Genomic DNA, 19,076 nt, shown 5'->3' with positions numbered 1-19,076 from the left:
AATTCGGATTCGGAGTAGAAATAGGATGAAGGATCTTAGAACACGCACTTTGAAAGGAGAATGGGGAAAAGTAGTTTGAGTAAAAATATCTTATTATTGTGTCTCATTGACCAGGCATTCAAAGGTGGAAATGTTCCAAAAGTGAAAAAGCTCATAATTTGGACATGGACAAGTCAATCAACAATAAAAGGGTTCTTTTCTCGTTAAAGGAATCAAAGAAAAAGATATTGAGAAAGTTCTCTAGTCTCTACAAAGTTGTGCAACTTTCCTAATTTGGTCCAGGAAAAGTTCTTGGAACAGATGCAATTGTAGCCGGGGCTGACCCAACTTATAGGTTATGACTTCACATAAACTTTATTAAGACAATTGTATAAAAAGTTCATTGAATTTTTATAAATATTTGATTATAGCTCAACTATTAGGTACATTAACTTGATGTTAATACAGGAAATCATAAACTTTAAATTCTGAATCCGTCTCTAATTCAAGCAACGTTATTTGTTCTCTTTTTCTACGGATATGGAGTAGCTAGTCTTTAGAAGCCCCTTTTCTCTTATTCTCGTTCACTTCTTTTACTTCTTTTAGACAAGGTCTCTACCACAAATTTTCAAAAGCTACATTGATAAAGAGTAAACCTATTTAATTATTAACGGTTCTTACTACTTCCATAAGTTGCTTGAGCTAAATATGCCAAGAGAATAATATAAGCTATAGCCCGTAAGTGCATTTTTTCGTATTAATCAATCTTTCCCTTGTTTATGACCTTCAATTGCTAAAAAGTATGTAATGTTGTTTACCTACCTCAAAATGTACCTAATAATGGCCTTATCTACTTTCAACTAGCCCAAAAAGAATCATGAGATTGTATATCTTCCCGATCTTGATAAGTTTGATAGCAAATAGATTGATTGTCTCACATCTAATACTTTATATACCATTTCTTTCGCTAATATAATACTTCGTTTTTTACACTTCATCATTGGTTAGTAAGGAGGCTGAGTTTCTCAACATCCACTATTTGATCATATCTAAAGATCACTCTTCCAGGACCATCATTTTCAATTTGATTCTTGATTCTATCATCAATATTAAGTTTAGTCGTTCCTGCTCAAGAAAGATATCAAGCAATTAGTTTAGCTAGCGTGTTTGTGTCTATCGAAAATAATGTATTTACCTTTATAAGATAAGGGTAAGATCTGCTTACACACTATCCTCCCCCGATTCCACTTGTTAAATTATATTAGATTTTTATTGTTGTTGTATATAATAAAATTTGGTAGAGTAGAAGTTTAATAGGTAAGCTTTTTATTTTCCAATCAGATTTCTATTTTCCTTTTGTTTTCATATGTGCCACATGTTTGAGGATGTAAGTGTAGCACTGCAAGAGGATTGTCAATCATTATTTTTTATATCATCAAACCGATCAAAAATTTGTAAACATTCATAGATCGAGAGATTTGAAGAAATGTAATTAGGGTTTAGGGGGGGGAGAGAAAGAAATTGGGAGCCATGTCTATTTCTCCTTTTAGAAAAAATGAATGGTTACCCTCAACATCTGTATCCTTAAACTACATAATAAGAAAAGCACTAGGCTTAGCCCAGTATAAATAAAATACAAATGTGGCCCAATCCTTTAAGTAACAGCATTGTCTCTAATACCCCTCTCCCCTCCCCCTCCCCCCAAATTGGAGGGTGTGCACACGCCCAACATGCCAATCAAGGAATGATGAGAAGCACCTGCAAGAGACTAAGTGAATACATCAGCTGGCTGGGAAGCAGTAATAATGTGACTCAAAGATATCAAACTATCAACCAACTTAGTGCAGATGAAATGGAAATCGAGCTCAATGTGTTTGGTGCGCTCATGGAATATCGTATTCTTAGCAATATGAATTGCAGCCATATTGTCACAAAAAACAGGTATAGGTGCTGATAAATTCACACCTAGATCAGAGAACAATCGAGCCAACCAAGACAATTCTGCCACAACTTTACTTAGGGCCCTGTATTCTGCTTCAGCAGAGGAGAGAGACACTACCTGCTATTTTTTAGATTTCCAACTTATTATACTACCTCCAAAAGTAACACATAAACCAGTAACGGATTTGCGAGTCTCAGGGCAGGCTGCCCAGTCACTATCACAGTAGCCATGGAGAGAAAAATCAGAAGAATTGTTCAAAAGAATACCAACATCAGGAGTACCCTTTAAGTACCTTAAAACATGTAATGCAACTGCGATATAAGGAACTCTAGGGGCCTTAAGAAATTGACTAAGATGTTGCACAACAAAACATAAGTCCGGCCTAGTATGAGTGAGAAAATTGAGTTTACCAATTAGCTCCGATAAGTATCAGGCTTAGGCAAGACATCTCCAGCATCAGAATGTAGCTTTGTGGACAAAGTAAGAGTACAAACAACATGAGAGATATTTGAACACCCAAACTTAGTCAACAAGTCAGATATAAATTTCTTCTGATGTAGAAAAACCCCTGAGGAATGATAGAGCACCTCAATTCCAAGAAAGTAGTTAAGAAAGCCCAAATTCTTGATCTTAAATTCAGCATCCAGAAAACTCATTAAAGCAGTGATTTCAACCATGTCATCCTCAGTGAGGATGATATCATCCACATAGATAGCAAGGAAAACAGAGGAAGCAGCAGTTCTTTTGAAAAATAAAGAATAGTCATTTAAGGAATGAGTATACCCTCTAGAGAAAAGAGCCTGAGATAACCATACAAGGATTTCTTTAATTTGCAAACCAAAGTAGTAGAAGAAGTAGAAGAAGAAGAAGAATAAACAGAAAGACCCGGTGGCAACCGTATGTAGACCTCCTCATCTAAGTCCCCATGCAAAAATATATTATTCACATCCAATTGAAACAATGACCAATTATGTTTGACAGCAAAGTCAATGAGGCATCTAACGGTACACATTTTTACAACAGGTAAAAATATTTCAGCAAAGTCTATACCTTCTACTTGAGTATCACCTCTAGCCACTAGTCTCTCCTTATACCTCTCCACATAACCATCATACTTATACTTAATTTTGTAAAACCATTTGCAACCAATTGGTTTCTTACCTTTAGGCAAATCAACAATGTTCCATGTGTGATTAGTCTTCAAAGCCTCACACTCTTTCCCCATGGCATCTTGCCAAGCAGGACTTACTGTCTGATGGTAAGAATGAGGCTCAACTGCAGCAGTTGGTGCAGCAGTAGTGGTGGAAGTAGAGGAGCAAAAAGAGGGAGGAAGTCGTACTACATAATCCTGAAGGTGAGAAGGAAGAGTGTGAGACATGGCTGATCTTGTAGGAGCAGAAGGACTGGAAGAAACATGAGAAAGAGAGGAGCTAGCTGGAGATAAAGCAGATTGTGAAGAGGGTGAAGAACTGGAAGGAGGGTAAGCAGGAGTGGAAATAGGTGAGGAAGCAGAAATAGGTGAATGAGTGAAAGAAGAAGGAACAGAAATATCAACATCTGAAGAATCAGAAGGGTCAGAAATGATAGGAGATGGAGAAGTAGATAAAGGAGAAGATATCGAAAAAGGAGAGACTGAGAGATGAAATGGAAAAATCGCTTCATGAAAATTGACATCCCTGGAAATAAGGACAGAATTATTGTGCAAATTGTATAGCTTATAGCCCTTCTTCCCAAAATGGTAACCAATGAACACACAAGGGACAGCCCTTGGCTGAAACTTGTCCCTTTAGCATTTGGGAACTGTAGCATAGCAAAGGCAACCAAAAGGTTTCAAATGGTGATAGGATGGTATTGCACCATATAAGAGCTCAAAAAGAGTTTTGTATGATATTACAGTGGAGGGAAATCTATTTATAAGATAGGTGGCAGTTAATACACAATCCCCCTAGAATTTTGTAGAAAATTTTTACTGAAACAAAAGAGCCCTTGAAGTTTCTAAAAGGTGTTTGTGTTTTAGCTCAACCACATTATTTTGTTGAAGTGTGTGGGGGCAACTTGTTTGGTGTAAGATCCCATTTTCATAGAAAAACTGACACATGGAGTGAGAAGAGCCAAGTTCTAGGGCATTGTCACTTCTAATAGTTTTTACAAGGAGCTTGAATTGTGTTTTGACCATTACAATGAATGCCTTGAGGAGAGGAAAAATATTATTTTTGGCATACATTAAATGAGTCCAAGTGGCTCTACTATAATCATCCACAATTGTCAAAAATTATTTTGTACCAGTATATGTTTGTGTATGATATGGTCCCCAAATATCAATATGAACTAGCTGAAACAAGGAGGTGGAACTAGAGGTGCTATCCGGGAAAGGCAATCTAGGTTGTCTAGCTAGAGGACAAATAGGACAAATGAAAAATTGCTTAGGAAAATAGTAGGAATGGCCTTCATTTTAGCAAATGGGATGTGGCCCAATCTATGATGCCAAAGAATATGTGAACTAGTTACAGCATTCATAGAATTCATACAAGAAACATCAGAGTTTACACAAGAAAGAGTAGAAGTAGTACTGTCAGACATAATTGGTGCAATATTATTCAAAAATAAATTATTTACAGTTGGCGTAGTATCACTTAGGGAGGAGGCAGAAGATGAATGCATGGATAGTACATTAGCAGTCAAATCTAAAATAGAGATACAATTCAGTTTAGGGAGAACAATAGTATGACTAGAAGTAGAAGATCTAGAGGTGGTGAGTGGAAAAAACTTGTAAAGACCATGGTGCACTCTACCAAGTTCCAGAAACTTCTTCCTGGAAGGGTCCTGTATAAAACAGGAACAAGATATGAAAAGGACAAAACTGTGAAACTATTAAATCAACCTATATACAGATATGAGATTATATTGAAAAGATGGAATGTAGAGCACATGATGCAAAACAAAGGAAGGAGACAGAGTAAGTGAACCAGTGCAGGTTATTTTCACTTTGTATCCATTTGACAAAGAAACTAAATAGGGTACAAGAAGGGGTTTAATGTCAAAAAGGAAATCTTTACTAGATTTCATATGGTCAGATGCTCCTGAATCTACTATCCAAACACTACTAACAACACTAGACAACATGTATGCAGCAAAGCTATCACAATCAGGCATAGGTAGAGTAGATATGTTACCAACAAAGTTTGCAGATCCCATAAGATTTGGCTGAGAGTTAGAGTCCAAAGCTGAATTTTACAAAAGTATCAATAGTTGACTACATTGTTCCTTTGTCAGTCCATGTATCATAAAGTCTTGACCAACAGATCCAGAGGTAGTAGGAGCATCAGGAACTCCAGAAGTAGAAGACTCAATGTTGGCAGCAGTACCATACTTCCTACCCTTTGTGAACTTAAAATTCTATGGAAAACCGTGCAACCTGTGACATGTGTCAATGGTATGGTTATTCTTCTTGCAGTACTTACAGAATAAAGATCCCTTATTCTGCCCAAGATTCATCATTTTATTGGATTGATTAAAACTAACTCTCTAATTGTATTGTTTGTTAATATTTGGTTAAGAAGGAGATTTATTGGTGGCACTTGCATGGAAAGAAGCCATATCATAACCAAAATGGGTAGTAGGAATGACTTGTCTTTATTTTTTATCTTGTAAAAGAATGTTATAGACATTGTCAAGTGAAGGTAATGGATTCATAAGCAAGATATTGCTCCTAACATTAACATATGTCTCGTTCAACCCCATTAGAAATTGATGCACCCTATTCTCTTTTTTTTCCTACTCCAGACTAGGCTTTGCAGCACAATTATAATTTTTGCATGATTGGAAGACATGGCTGTCAGTTCATCCCAAAGCTTCAACTTGTTAAAATAAGATGCAATATCAAGAGCCCCTTGATATGTAAAAGCCAACTCCCTCTTAAATTTGAATTTCTTGGTTCCATTAACTATTCCATACATAGTATTTAATTGCCTCCAAATATTCTCAGGAGTCTCCGAATATTGAACATTTTCTGCAATCTCAAGGATCAGGGAGCTTGTCAACCAGGAAATGACCATGTTGTTCATCATATCCCATTGTTTGCACTCGGGTGAATTAAAAGGATGTCTAGGGAGAGTTCCATCGATAAAGGTTATTTTATTTCTAGCTGAAAGTGACACGATGATGCTCCTTTTCCAACCTCCAAATCCAGTACCGGAGAAAGGTACACCAACCAGTGATGTACCAGGGATATCACTAGGATGAAGAAACAGAGGACTCGAAACACGAGGCGTAAATTTAGACTCATTACTAGTAGTACCCGTCATTTTTGTGAATTGATGCCAGCACAATTCAAACAATCAAAATAGGAATTGTATAACTCTACCTCAGTTCGATATATGCAATAAAGATGAACATAAGCAGAAAATAAAATCGATGTTACCCAAATTCTTCGCAACCGGAAGATACGACCTCTTGACACAAACCCTAGATGTGAAGAAGATTCAAAAGAAAAACCAGAACTTTCAAACCAGTGGATGGTGAAGGATCCAAAAATCAGTCGTTCCTCTCCGGAATACTTAGAAGACAACGGAAAATCCAAAAGAATAAAACTTCAGCAGAAAAAACTCAAACGACGGCAAAACCGAGAAATTGATGCACATGAAAAACTCCACCAGAACAGCTCGAGAGTAATATCGATCGATAGAGAATGACGAAATTCATTAGGATCGACCGCTCTGATACCATGTAAACATCCGTAGATCGAGAGATTTGAAGAAATGTAATTAGGGTTTAGGGGAGGGAGAGAGAGAGAGAGAGAGAAATTGGGAGCCATATCTATTTCTCCTTTCAGAAAAAATGAATTGTTACCCTCAACATCTGTATCCTTAAACTACATAATAAGAAAAGTATTGGGCTTAGCCCAGTACAAATAAAATACAAATATGGCCTAATCCTTTAAGTAACAACATTGTCTCTAATGACTTATCATTTCTTGGGTCCATCTCATTTTTTCGCGAAATATGTCCATTTAAACTAATTATTATATGTGAGGATTAATCCTCAACATCTCATCACAGCTTTCAAACTTTATTGGCTCAATAATGTGTGGAAGTGACAAAGAGCTCTTTTTGACCCCACGTGCGACACGAGTTTGTTTTTGCTTTCCTGGAACTTGCCCAATTTGGTCCCCGGAAAAGTTCCTGGAAGATAATGTCAACTCGAGCAATGTTCTTGTTCGTTTTTTTATCTTTAAATTAAAGGATGGAGCGCAGCACTTTAGAATTCACCCTTTTTCTTTCATATACGTTTTTTCTGTTTCTTTTAACTGTTTTTAGATTAGGTTTCTACAATGAGTTCTTTTTAATACTTGTGTTCTGCATTCTCCTCTCATACATTTGTTTTAGCTTTCTTACTGGAACAAACACGTCTTAGTCTATCCACATGGCATTAAAGAATTTCAGAATCAAATTCTAGACTTGACCTACAATGCGACACATTTACCACACTGGCTGATAATGTAAGCTTCAATTACAATTAAATGGACAGACTAGTAGATTGAATGACCAAAGAGGTTGAGCACTTGCTGTTTATAATACTCGGGAAAAGAACGACAAATGATCTTCGATCTGGTACTTCTTTTTCTGAAATACAATGTAAAATTAACTCACAAAAGAATTTGTTGACGTACAAAAGTTTGGCTATTTATTTGTTTTTGTTTCTCTACTGTTTATAGTTTGAGAACTTATTGCTAACTCTAGTTTTTTTCTATTAGCTAGACTAGAATTTGTTTTTCACTGTCATAATATTTAAAAATTAAGTCCTAGGGGAGAAAACCACGGAAAAGAATCTCCTTTGAATATGCGTTACTGCAGGCAACTTGAGGAACAAAACTCATTCGCCCAAGTTACAATCACACGATCCGAGACTATATATCTACGACTGGCAGCTCAAAAAAAAATTAAATTTATTAACCTAATCTAATTTACTATGAATAAAGAATTAAGAAGGAAAAAAAAACTAAAAGTTTACCATTCAAATAAGAAAGAAACTACTACTATATGTCTATATCTTCTTGGATATAAAAGACAAACTGCAATTACACCATTAGAAGGTAAATTCTGAACTGCACTCCCAAGTTTAATGCATATACATTCTTTATGTTTCAATTATGCAAAAACTTAAAAAGGGAAATCTAATCCCATTGAATTTCTCGATGGTATGTCCACTCGGATGGGTTTATTGTGGTTTTGCCATCCGCAAGAACTAAATCATAAGGTGAATCTTCTGCAAATTCTGTTGGCATGGATTTCCAGTATAAACTAGGTGTCCACTCAGCTTCCTTCAAAATCTTGATGATCTCTTCAACAACTATTTTACTCCCTGCCTCAGCCAAGTGAATCCCATCCCTGTTAAATTTATCAAAAAAAAACAATTGAAGACATATTCAAACATGATCTAATGGAATTTGCAAAAGCCTCTTCCTTTATATTTTTGGATTCTCTACATGATATTGAGATTTGGAGTTATTCTAGTAAAACTATGCTACACACCACCAGTGCTTCTTCTGTGCATTCAGAAATATGGGGATCAAGGCACATTGAAATATTGAAGCAATCAGAGACTTGTGATTCTGGCAATGGAGAAATGATTGCCCTACAATCACTGAGACAATATTCTACCTTGTTTACCAATCAAGATTCCAGGACGCGGATATTGATGACTACCCCAAAAGAATATTGTCAAGTAGTGTAATGAACATAACTCGGGATTCCTGAACAAACTACCAGAAATAAAATACTTTGATCAAGCAAGAACTTGTGTACTAGAGTCATCATGTATAGCACTTTCATAAACAAATTCCAAGGGATATTTTCTGGGGTAATACAGAAAGCATAACTAGAGCCATGAGACAATGTTGGAAGTTCGTTATGATGGGTGTTGCTAATAAACAGCACACATCTAGTGTAGAAAGATTTCCCATGTGACAGCAGCAATTTAAGCTCTCATACTGAAGATCTCAAATCAGATCTTCCAAACAATCGCAGAAACCATATTTGAAGGCGCATATAAGTCTAGGACAAGACAATTAAATATAAAAGGGAAATTTTCATCTTCACAAAATACAATAAGATATAAAATTAACTGAAATTTAGGAAACAGAATAGATTAGACTATTGCAGATGTTCTCAATTTGGTACATATACAAAGCACACAACAGTTAGCTGGACTTACGTAAAGCAAGCAGTCACCCAATCTTCTCTTTTCTGAAGTGCTGTCCAAAGATCAACAACCTTCAGATTCATCTCTTTACACAGCTCTATACAGGCCTCCGAGTACTGTCGACACAACTCATTTGTCCGAACCAACTCACTGAAGTATGAACTGTTCGCAAAAACGATGACAAACTTGTCCAAGTAATAAGAAAAAGGGGGAAATGCAGTTCAAAGAATGAAACTTGGAAACAAGTTGATAAAAAATGTAAAAGATAAGATGACACTGAGGATGGGCATTGCATTACCTTGTATTTTCACGAACTCTGGCCTCATCAACAGGTGGACAACTGAGAAAGATAATGCGAATATTCTCTGAGAGACTCTAATCACCCCCACCAAAGAGAAAACGAGAAGTAATCAGGGATCAATAATCACCGTAGTTTGTCTACATAAGTAAACCCAATTTATATAACTGAAATAATTTAAAGATTTCTGAAACATTATATCTTAAGGTCTTGTGGTTGTCTTGAACGAGCTAACCATTCATGTGTTTCCAAAAAAAAAAGGGGGAAAACCATGGCTCGAAAACAAAGAAAGAGGCAACTCCTGTAGTAAAATAAGCTACCTTGAGATGAGTTGCAATTATTCTCATGTTCTCGATGTACTCCGGAAGAGGTACATGAGGACCTAGTCCAGATGAATGAGGTCCCATTGAATCATTACCACCAAAATAAACAATCACCAATGTGGGCTGAACAGCTGCATCCTGGAAGAGGAAAACACCACCGAAAAGTACAAAGTTAGTATACCGGAAGTGTTTTCCAATACCAGATATCCATATGAGATCTTAGCATGATTGCACAAAAAGACGGGTTTGCTATAGGAAATTCTTATTCCTCGTCCTTTTTCTGATAAGTAGTTCTCTTATCTCTATAGGACATTCTCAATTCTTTGAAACTCTCCATGATAAAGATCCAGGAAGAGACCTTTATGATCTTTTGATTTGTAGATGATGTGAACCAAAAGGTATTTACTAAGTTCTAATGCAAAGCACTATTTCTTGCATACATTTTGTAGAAAATGTTGTTTGAACAGAAGTATTAACTATTAAGCATCCTTTTTACTGATAATCAAAGAAGAAATAAGGCAGAGGGAGCACCTAAGCACTTTATCTGACAAGCTATCCAACACTGGAGATATTGGGGAGAAGATGCAATACCTTTGGAAACACTTGATCAAGGACCTGTAGAGCACGTCTGGAGTTCCAACCATAGTAACCTCGCAATATTACGTCTGCCTACAATAGAGTAGAAGGTATTACTCTCTATTCTCAACAAAGCCAAGACTCACTGCTTAAGTTAAAATAGCTGTGATATAAACTAGCTTGCCAAAATTCATTAGTGCATGAGACACAACTTTGTGAAAGAAGTACTTTTACAGTAAATGTTGAACCTGAAAAACCTTAACATAAGCACTCTGCAAAACAACAACAGGGCACTCAAATTTCCCTAGGTAATATGTAGTCTATACCAGAACGAACCAACCAAAGCAGTTTTGTAGTCATAAGATTCACATCAAATGAAACTTTCATCCGTTATATCTCGGGTAATAACTTCAAGGAAAATCACTTAACGGACAATGCTGGAAAGGCTAAGATTACAATGCTGAAAAAACCAGATATGCATAATTTAACATTCAAAATTCTATGATGACCAAAAGAAGAAATGTCTAGCAAGAATACCTACTATTGCAGATCAGTAAAAAGAAATAAAAGCATTATGAGATGAGGATGCTTGATCTGGTAGTAATCTTCCTCTCGAGGCAGCTATTTCATTAAAAAAACATGGCACCTCACTGGCTAACTGATATCAGAGTTCAGTGAAGTATAAGAAAGTTCAGAAGCACAAGACACTTTTCAAAAGTAATTTCTTAACATCATGAAAAGAAAGAATTGTAAGATTTTAAACAAAGTGTGGAAGTAGTTTGGTAATCATTGTGGATATCTATAATCCCGGGTTTATTCATTAGTAATAGAGTTATTTAGCCATTGGAAATGTAATATGCTATAGTGTCTCTTTACTGTTAGACAACTAGGTTTATTTGTGATGCAAATAGTACTTGATTCACTTGAGAAAAGGATCTTAGATATTTGAGTATACTGGAAAACATACACACCCTGCAGCACAAAGACATATTAATTACAACCTCATAATGTCAACTTATTGTGGGTATCAGTGCCCATAATCTACTAAGAATAATCACAGTTAGAACACACAATTTTAGGGCGACTCCTGCCACAGTCGAAGAGCTTCTTCAACAAATTTTGTTTCATTTTTAAGGCAACCAAAACTACGCAACTCAAGCAGGGGTGACTGACGACATTGTTGATAAAGTAATCTCCTTCCTCACTTGCAAGAAAAATTGATATCCTAGCTTTTTATTTCTAAGTTTTATAATTGGTGCATATAAATAAATTGGTGCATTCTTCTTTTTATCTCAGATTAATTTTATTGAAGTAGTAAGGTTGTTTTTTCTAGCCAAATGTGAAGCTTTTCCAAAGCCCTCACTATGGTGATCTAATCGGAATAAGTCTACCATTAAAACCAGAAAACAAGTGTATCAAAACAATATTGCTAAACATAAAACTTCTTAGCCTCTTTCCTCTTTTCCGCCCTCTAGTTTCTTTGGACCTTTCCATAAACTAAAAAAATCTTGAATTTGGATACATTAATAGAAGTATAAACAGAACAAAAATGAGAAATTAAATCAAAAATGTATACTGAATTGATTCACAGAGTAATCACCAAGAACTGATCAAATATATGAATCATCATGACTTACAAACAATTGAACAAAACACACACATTAACACGTAAAAGGCACACACAGAAAGGGAAACATACTTTACGAGCATAAATGTCGGAGAGAATGGAACCCCAACCGCCATTGCTGTAACTGATCTGAACAATGGAGGATCCAAATAGAACGAATTGTGGCCTCTGTGGTCCCACCATCACGACCTCAATTTCTCTGCAGAGAGCGCTACGATCTTAGTTTGAGTGGGAAAACTGGCGGTGGCTTTGCTATTATGTAAAGTTCAAAGCGGTTTAATGCTTAAAATACGGTGATTTTGTGACTTTTCCGTTACTAATAAATGTGGCACTTCCTGCCTTAGCTGCAACTCTTCCCTCCCCGTCTTATTATAGTAGATAGTAGATAGTAGATTAAATAGCGTGGGCCAAGTTTTGGTGAGAATTAATTGGAAAAATATTTTTGAGAAATAATTAATATTTGGCAAGTTTTTAAAAGTGTTTTAATAGTATTTTTCTCAAAATACTTTTAAAAAGGTGATTTTAGGAATAAACTACTTTTTTTTTGTTTTTGCTTCTGCTTCTACTCAAAAATATATTTTTTCCTTTTAAAGTTTGGTCAAACACTTCAACTTTTAAAATTAATATTTTTTTTGAAGAAGTAAAAAGTGTTTCTCGTCTTGGAGAAACTTGGTCAAACATGCTATAATTATTATTAGATTGTAGTATAGTATTTTACCAATTCGGATACAAAACATTATGTGATTTACTCCCTCCTACTATATTATATGATGATATTTGACTAGGTACGGTACATAAGAAAGAAAGAATATTAAAATCTACAATCTAAAACAAACCATGAATATTTGTATGTCTAGAATACTCTCGTTATGTTTTTAAATATAAAACGATATCACATAGACTAATAAAATATGTTTTTATATATACCCTTCAAGAAATTTAAGAATGAGTTTCGCATTCTTAGTATGGTCGGTATATACCGAGATAATGGAAATGTTTGGAATTGGCGCAAGTGTCGCCCAAAATAAAAGTATCAAATTAACCTAAATTTGAAAAAAAGTAACACGGGATTAATATGGAAAAGATATCTGCACGTATGGTTTAGGCCACGCTTTTATGAAGTATCGAATTCTAGTATACTTTTTGGTTATTTGGAATATGTTTTAGATGGACTAACATTGAAAATAAGAAAGAGTAGTTGTATATGGTCGAAATGGATTTGGCATGTCTGGTACGTGTAAGATCCCGAGGGGGGGGGGGGGTCACGAACTAATCTAGAGCCTTGGAAGGCCGGTTCGTGTTGAGATCGATATCATAATCAAACTCGAACAAGAATCGAACCATGGCGTGGGTAGATCTATCGTGCAGATAATCCAAAAACCAACCTACATCGACCAGGAATCCGTTCGAGGGCTCGAACCGGGATCGAGCTCGAGTCAAGATCACAAGTTCGAGCCGAAATCAAGCTCGAACCAAAATCGAGGGTTCTAAGCAAGATCGGGCTCGCAGACAAAAGCCATTGTAATCCCACTAGAGGGAATCTTGGCAGAAATTTTGAAAAAGCTGATTTATCATGGGTTTCCCACAGAATGTTTATTTTATTATGATTGGAGCCAAACCGCTTCACTATAAAAGGACTTGTTTATCATTTTTGTAAGGGATCTATTGGAGGACTTACACTATCACAAATTGTATTATCCCCTCTACAAGCAAGAGTGATCTTTCTAGTTTCTTAGATTGATTCTATTTTTGTTAAATCTTAAATTTCACTGTTCATAATTGATTGGCCTAGATTACTTTTTTCTCCAATCTATATTCATACTTTTATTTATCCTAGCATTCTGTATTAAGTTGTATCACGTATCTTCGGAACTGCGCATAAATTCAACTCTATCACTTTTTTGGGTAAACAGTTTCGTGCCCACCGTGGGGACGAGGATAATAGTGGTCACTTATTTTCGAAAACAACCTTCAATTCAGGTTCGGCTACGAATAGCCACCGACCAAATGGCTTTGCCGACCGATTACGAAGCTCGCCTTCAAGATGAAACCAACAACTTGGCACTACCCGAGATTCGAGCTGAAATACCACTAGATGTCAATTCTCAAATTGCTTTGGAAGCAAACCAGCGTTCCGAACCGGAAAGAAGCATTCAGGGTAGTGCTCGATCCGTAGCCCATGACACCCAAAACCCGGAGGAGATCGGGGCCAGCTTGCACATGATCTTCGAGATGTTACAAGCCCAACAATTAGCAATAGCTCAGCTACAGAGCCAAACTCGCGCACAAAGCAGGTCGGTTTCCAACCCACTTCGAGAGGTCACCCCCAGAACAGAGCCTGTCATAGTAAATTCTAACGAGCAGGAATCGGGGACTAATCCCGGAATTACTAAACTGCTCAAGGAACTCATGAAATGAGTCGAAGCCAACGACAAGAGGGTGGAGACGTATAATGCCAGGGTCGATCAAATCTGGCACACAAAATCTAACAAGCAGGATTCGAGGACTAATCCCGCTTGATTCAAAAAAATTCAAACAAAAGCCTTTTCCATCGAGTGCGGCACCGAAGCCAATCCCCAAAAAGTTTCGTATGCCCGAAATTCCCAAATACAACGGTATGACCGATCCTAACGAACATGTCACCTCTTACATGTGTGCCATAAAAGGCAACGATTTGGAAGATGACGAGATTGAATCTGTGCTATTGAAAAAGTTCGGGGAGACCCTCTCGAAAGGAGTTATGATTTGGTACCACAATCTACCACCAAATTCCATCGATTCGTTTGCCATGTTGGCAGATTCGTTTGTAAAAGCACATGTTGGTGCCATAAAGGTCGCAATGAGAAAATCAGACCTCTTCAAAGTAAAGCAAAGGTAGGGAGAAATGATGAGGGAATTCGGATCCCGATTTCAAATGGAACGCATGGAATTACCCCCGGTCACCGACGACTGGGCCGTACAAGCTTTCACCCAAGGATTAAACGAGCTAAGTTCGACAGCATCACATCGGCTGAAGCAAAATTTGATCGAGTACCCGGCGGTAACTTAGGCAGATGTACATAACCGATATCAATCAAAAATTAGGGTCGAGGACGATCAGTCGGGGACCCCGTACGGACCTATTCATTAGAACAAGGCAGTTATTAATCAAAAACAGATTGACAGAGAACAAAGGTCAAATAGAGATTGATATCGACCATACATCACCGATCGAGTAAACAATGGTTCAACATGCAACGCAGTTCGGAACAGTCAAAGAATTGATCGGGGACAAAATTCTCGGGGGCTTATGAGTAAGAGCGGCTTCGACAAATATGCCGAGCCTATAGAAGCACCTCGATTATCATAGTATAAACTTCAGTGTTGGCGCATCCGCTATCGTATCGGCCATCAGACGCATCGAAGACACTAAATGGCCTCGACCAATGCAAACCAATCCTGCCCGGAGAAATCCCAATCAAACGTGTGAATACCATGGAACCCATGGCCACAGAACGGAAGATTGCAAGCAACTAAGAGAGGAAATAGCTCGCCTATTTAACAAAGGGCACCTTCGGGAGTTTCTGAGTGATAAAGCAAAGAGCCATTTTAGAAGTAGGGATGTCAGCAAGCAGAACGAGCAAGAAGAACCACAGCACGTTATCCACATGATCATCAATGGCCCGATACCCCCCGGGGATCGATGCTTAAGCGCACTAAAACATCGATGGTGAGGGAAAAGCGATCTCGGACTCAAGAGTACGCACCCATTGGGACTTTGTCCTTTAGTGATAAAGATGCAGTAGAGATCATCCAACCTCACAACGACGCCCTGGTAATATCCGTACTCATAAATAAAACTAAGATTAAGCGTGTGTTGATCGATCCAGGTAGTTCGGCCAATATCATCTGATTAAAGGTAGTAGAGCAGCTCGGCCTGCAGGATCGAATCGTGCCTGCAACTCTGGTCCTAAACGGGTTCAATATGGCATGCGAAACCACCAAAGGGGAGATAGCCTTGCCAATAAACGTGGTCGGAACTGTCCAGGAAACAAAGTTTCACGTGATCGAAGGCGATATGAGGTATAACTCCCTTTTCGGAAGGCCATGGACCCACAACATGAGAGTCGTGCCTTTGACCATGCACTAGGTCCTCAAATTTCCGGCGTCGGGAGATGTCAAAATGGTATATGGAGAGCAGCCAATCGCAAAAGAAATGTTCGTCGTCGATGAAGCCAAACCAATGTCCTCATTTTCGCCGATAAAGGGACCGAGCCCGGAAGGAGAACGGAACACCAAATAGCAATCACAGACAGTGACTCCAACCTAGCCTGACAACCAAAAAGTCAAAGAGAATGAAGACCAAAGGGTCCCTCGATCTTTCATAACTCCCGATGATTCCGATGCCACAAAATCAACGATCGAGGAGCTAGAACAAGTCGTATTAATCGAGCGCCGGCCCGAGCAAAAGGTATACTTGGGAACGGGGTTGAGCCCTGAACTCAGGAAGAAACTCATTCAACTTCTTATCAATAACATCGATTGTTTCGCCTGGTCCCATTTATATATAACAGGGATCCCGCCGGACATAACGACGCATCAGCTAAGTTTGGACTATCGGTTCATACTGGTGAAGCAAAAAACAAGACCTCAGTCCGATAGAAATAATGCCTTTATAAAGGACGAGGTAACCAAACTTCTCAAAATAGGGTCCATTCGGGAGGTAAAATACCCTGAATGGTTAGCCAACGTAGTCGTAGTCCCTAAAAAAGGGACAAACTTAGGATGTGCGTGGACTATAAGGATTTGAACAAAGCATGCCCCAAGGATTCTTATCCATTGCCCAACATCGATCGCATGATCGATGTCATGGCCGGCCACGAGATCCTCACTTTTTTCGATGCCTATTCCGGGTATAATCAAATACAGATGAACCCGGAAGACTAGGAGAAAACCTCATTTGTCACCAAATATGGGACGTATTGTTATAATGTGATGCCCTTCGGGCAAAAAAATGCAGGGGCCACTTATCAACACCTAGTGAATAAAATGTTCGAAGAACAAATAGGAAAATCAATGGAGGTTTATATTGATGACATGTTAGTCAAATCCCTACACGCAAAGGACCATTTAATTCATTTGCAGGAAACGTTCGAGATTCTGAGGAAATACAAAATAAAGCTTAACCCCGAAAAATGTGCCTTCGGTGTCGGTTAGGGTAAGTTCCTCGGCTTCATGGTATCACATCGGGGAATAGAGATTAACCCCGATAAAATCAAGGATGTTGAAGACATCACCGACGTAGACAGCGTAAAGGCCATGCAAAGACTAATGGGTCGGATCGCCGCCCTAAGCCGATTCTTATCGAGGTCATCCGATCGAATTCATAAATGTTTTTCTCTACTCAAAAAGAAGAACGATTTTTCGTGGACCCCGGAGTGCCAACAAGCATTTGAAGGACTAAAACGATATCTGTCAAGCGCACAACTGCTTCACACTCCAAAAATTGATGAGAAACTTAGCTTGTACCTAGCAGTGTCGGAAGTCACCATAAGCGGTGTTCTGGTTCGAGAAGAGCAAGGTACGTAATTCCCAGTTTATTATGCAAGTCAAACCTTAGGAGAGGCGGAAACTAGATATCCGCTCCTAGAAAAGTTGGCATTTGCACTAATAAGCGCCTCAAGGAAGTTAAGGCCGTATTTCCAATGTCATCCCATATGCGTATTGTCTACCTACCCGCTTCGTAATATTTTGCACAAACCCGAGTTATCATGCCGGCTGGCCAAATGGGTCGTCGAACTTAGTGGGTACGATATCGAATATCGACCCCGTACGGCCATCAAGTCTCAAGTCTTAGCAGACTTCGTGGACGATTTCACACTAGCCCTCATACCCGAAGCTGAAAAAGAACTATTGAAATCAGGTACATCATCAGGGGGTATGGACGGATGGGGCTTCAAACGTAAAAGGGTCCGGGCTGGGCATAGTTTTGAAACCACCCATGGGTGGCATTATTAGACAATCTATTAAAACTATCAGATTGACTAACAACGAGGCCGAGTACGAAGCCGTGATTACAGGTCTCGAGCTAGCTAGAAATTTGGGAGCAGAAATCATTGAAGCCAACTGTGATTCCTTGCTGGTGGTGAGTCAAGTAAGCAAAACTTTCGAAGTTCGAGAAGGTAGAATGCAGAGGTATTTAGATAAACTGCTTATCACTTTGCGCCATTTCAAACAATGGACTTTACGACATGTACCAAGGGAACAGAATAATGAGGCCGACGCACTGGAGAATTTGGGGTCATCAGTCGAGGTAGATGATATGGGCTCGGGGAATGTGGTTCAACTTTCGAGATCGGTAGTCGAAGAAGGACACGCCGAAATAAATTCTACAAGCTTAACTTGGGATTGGAGAAACAAGTATATCGAATATTTGAAAAACGGAAAACTCCAATTGGACCCTAAAGAGTCTAGAACCCTACGGACCAAGGCTGCTCGATTCACTCTGACTTCAGATGGAACACTGTACTGAAGAACGTTCGACGGACTATTGGTTGTATGCTTGGGTCCGGGGGATGTCGATTATGTCCTACGGGAAGTGCATGAGGGTACTTACGGGAATCACTCTGGAGCCGACACATTAGTCCAAAAAATAATCAGAGCAGGGTATTATTGGATCGATATGGGCAAAGATACGAAGGAATTTGTTTGTAAATGCGATAAATGTCAAAGGTTCGCACCAATGATCCACCAGCCCGGAGAACAACTTCACTCGGTCTTATCCCCGTGGCCTTTCATGAAATGGGGAATGGATATCGTCGGCCCTCTACCATTGACCCCAGGTAAAGCTAAATTCATTTTTTTTATGACTGACTATTTTTTTAAATGGGTTGAAGAGCAGGCGTTCGAGAAAATAAGAGACAAAGAAGTTATAGACTTTATTTCGGATCATATCATATGCCGGTTCTGGATACCCGCCAAAATAGTATGTGACAATGGAAAGCAATTCATTGGCGGCAAAGTAACAAGATTCCTCGAAAACCACAAGATAAAAAGGATATTGTCGACGTCGTACCACCCCAGTGGGAACGGGCAGGCCGAATCAACGAATAAAACTGTCATTCAAAACTTAAAGAAGAGTTTGAACAATGC

At 38.4% G+C, this 19,076-nt stretch overlaps 1 protein-coding gene across 1 annotated transcript; it reads right to left on the bottom strand.

Moving 5' to 3' along the window:
• Positions 1-7,908: 7,908 nt before the first annotated feature.
• LOC104120012 (GDSL esterase/lipase WDL1) lies at positions 7,909-12,332 on the bottom strand. The gene is made up of 6 exons (XM_009631654.4): positions 12,018-12,332; positions 10,334-10,411; positions 9,740-9,880; positions 9,420-9,496; positions 9,134-9,283; positions 7,909-8,307 (listed from the first exon to the last, which is right to left on the bottom strand). Exons 1-6 carry the CDS (start codon positions 12,126-12,128, stop codon positions 8,094-8,096), a joined length of 771 nt encoding a protein of 256 aa, XP_009629949.1. The 5' UTR covers positions 12,129-12,332; the 3' UTR covers positions 7,909-8,093.
• Between the last annotated feature and the right edge of the window lie 6,744 nt (positions 12,333-19,076).

This window comes from Nicotiana tomentosiformis, chromosome 3 (genome assembly GCF_000390325.3).
Source record: "Nicotiana tomentosiformis chromosome 3, ASM39032v3, whole genome shotgun sequence".
In the NCBI taxonomy this organism is placed as follows: domain Eukaryota; kingdom Viridiplantae; phylum Streptophyta; class Magnoliopsida; order Solanales; family Solanaceae; genus Nicotiana; species Nicotiana tomentosiformis.
Note: the sequence above shows the minus strand (reverse complement) of the source record. Positions and strands in the feature narration are given on the sequence as shown.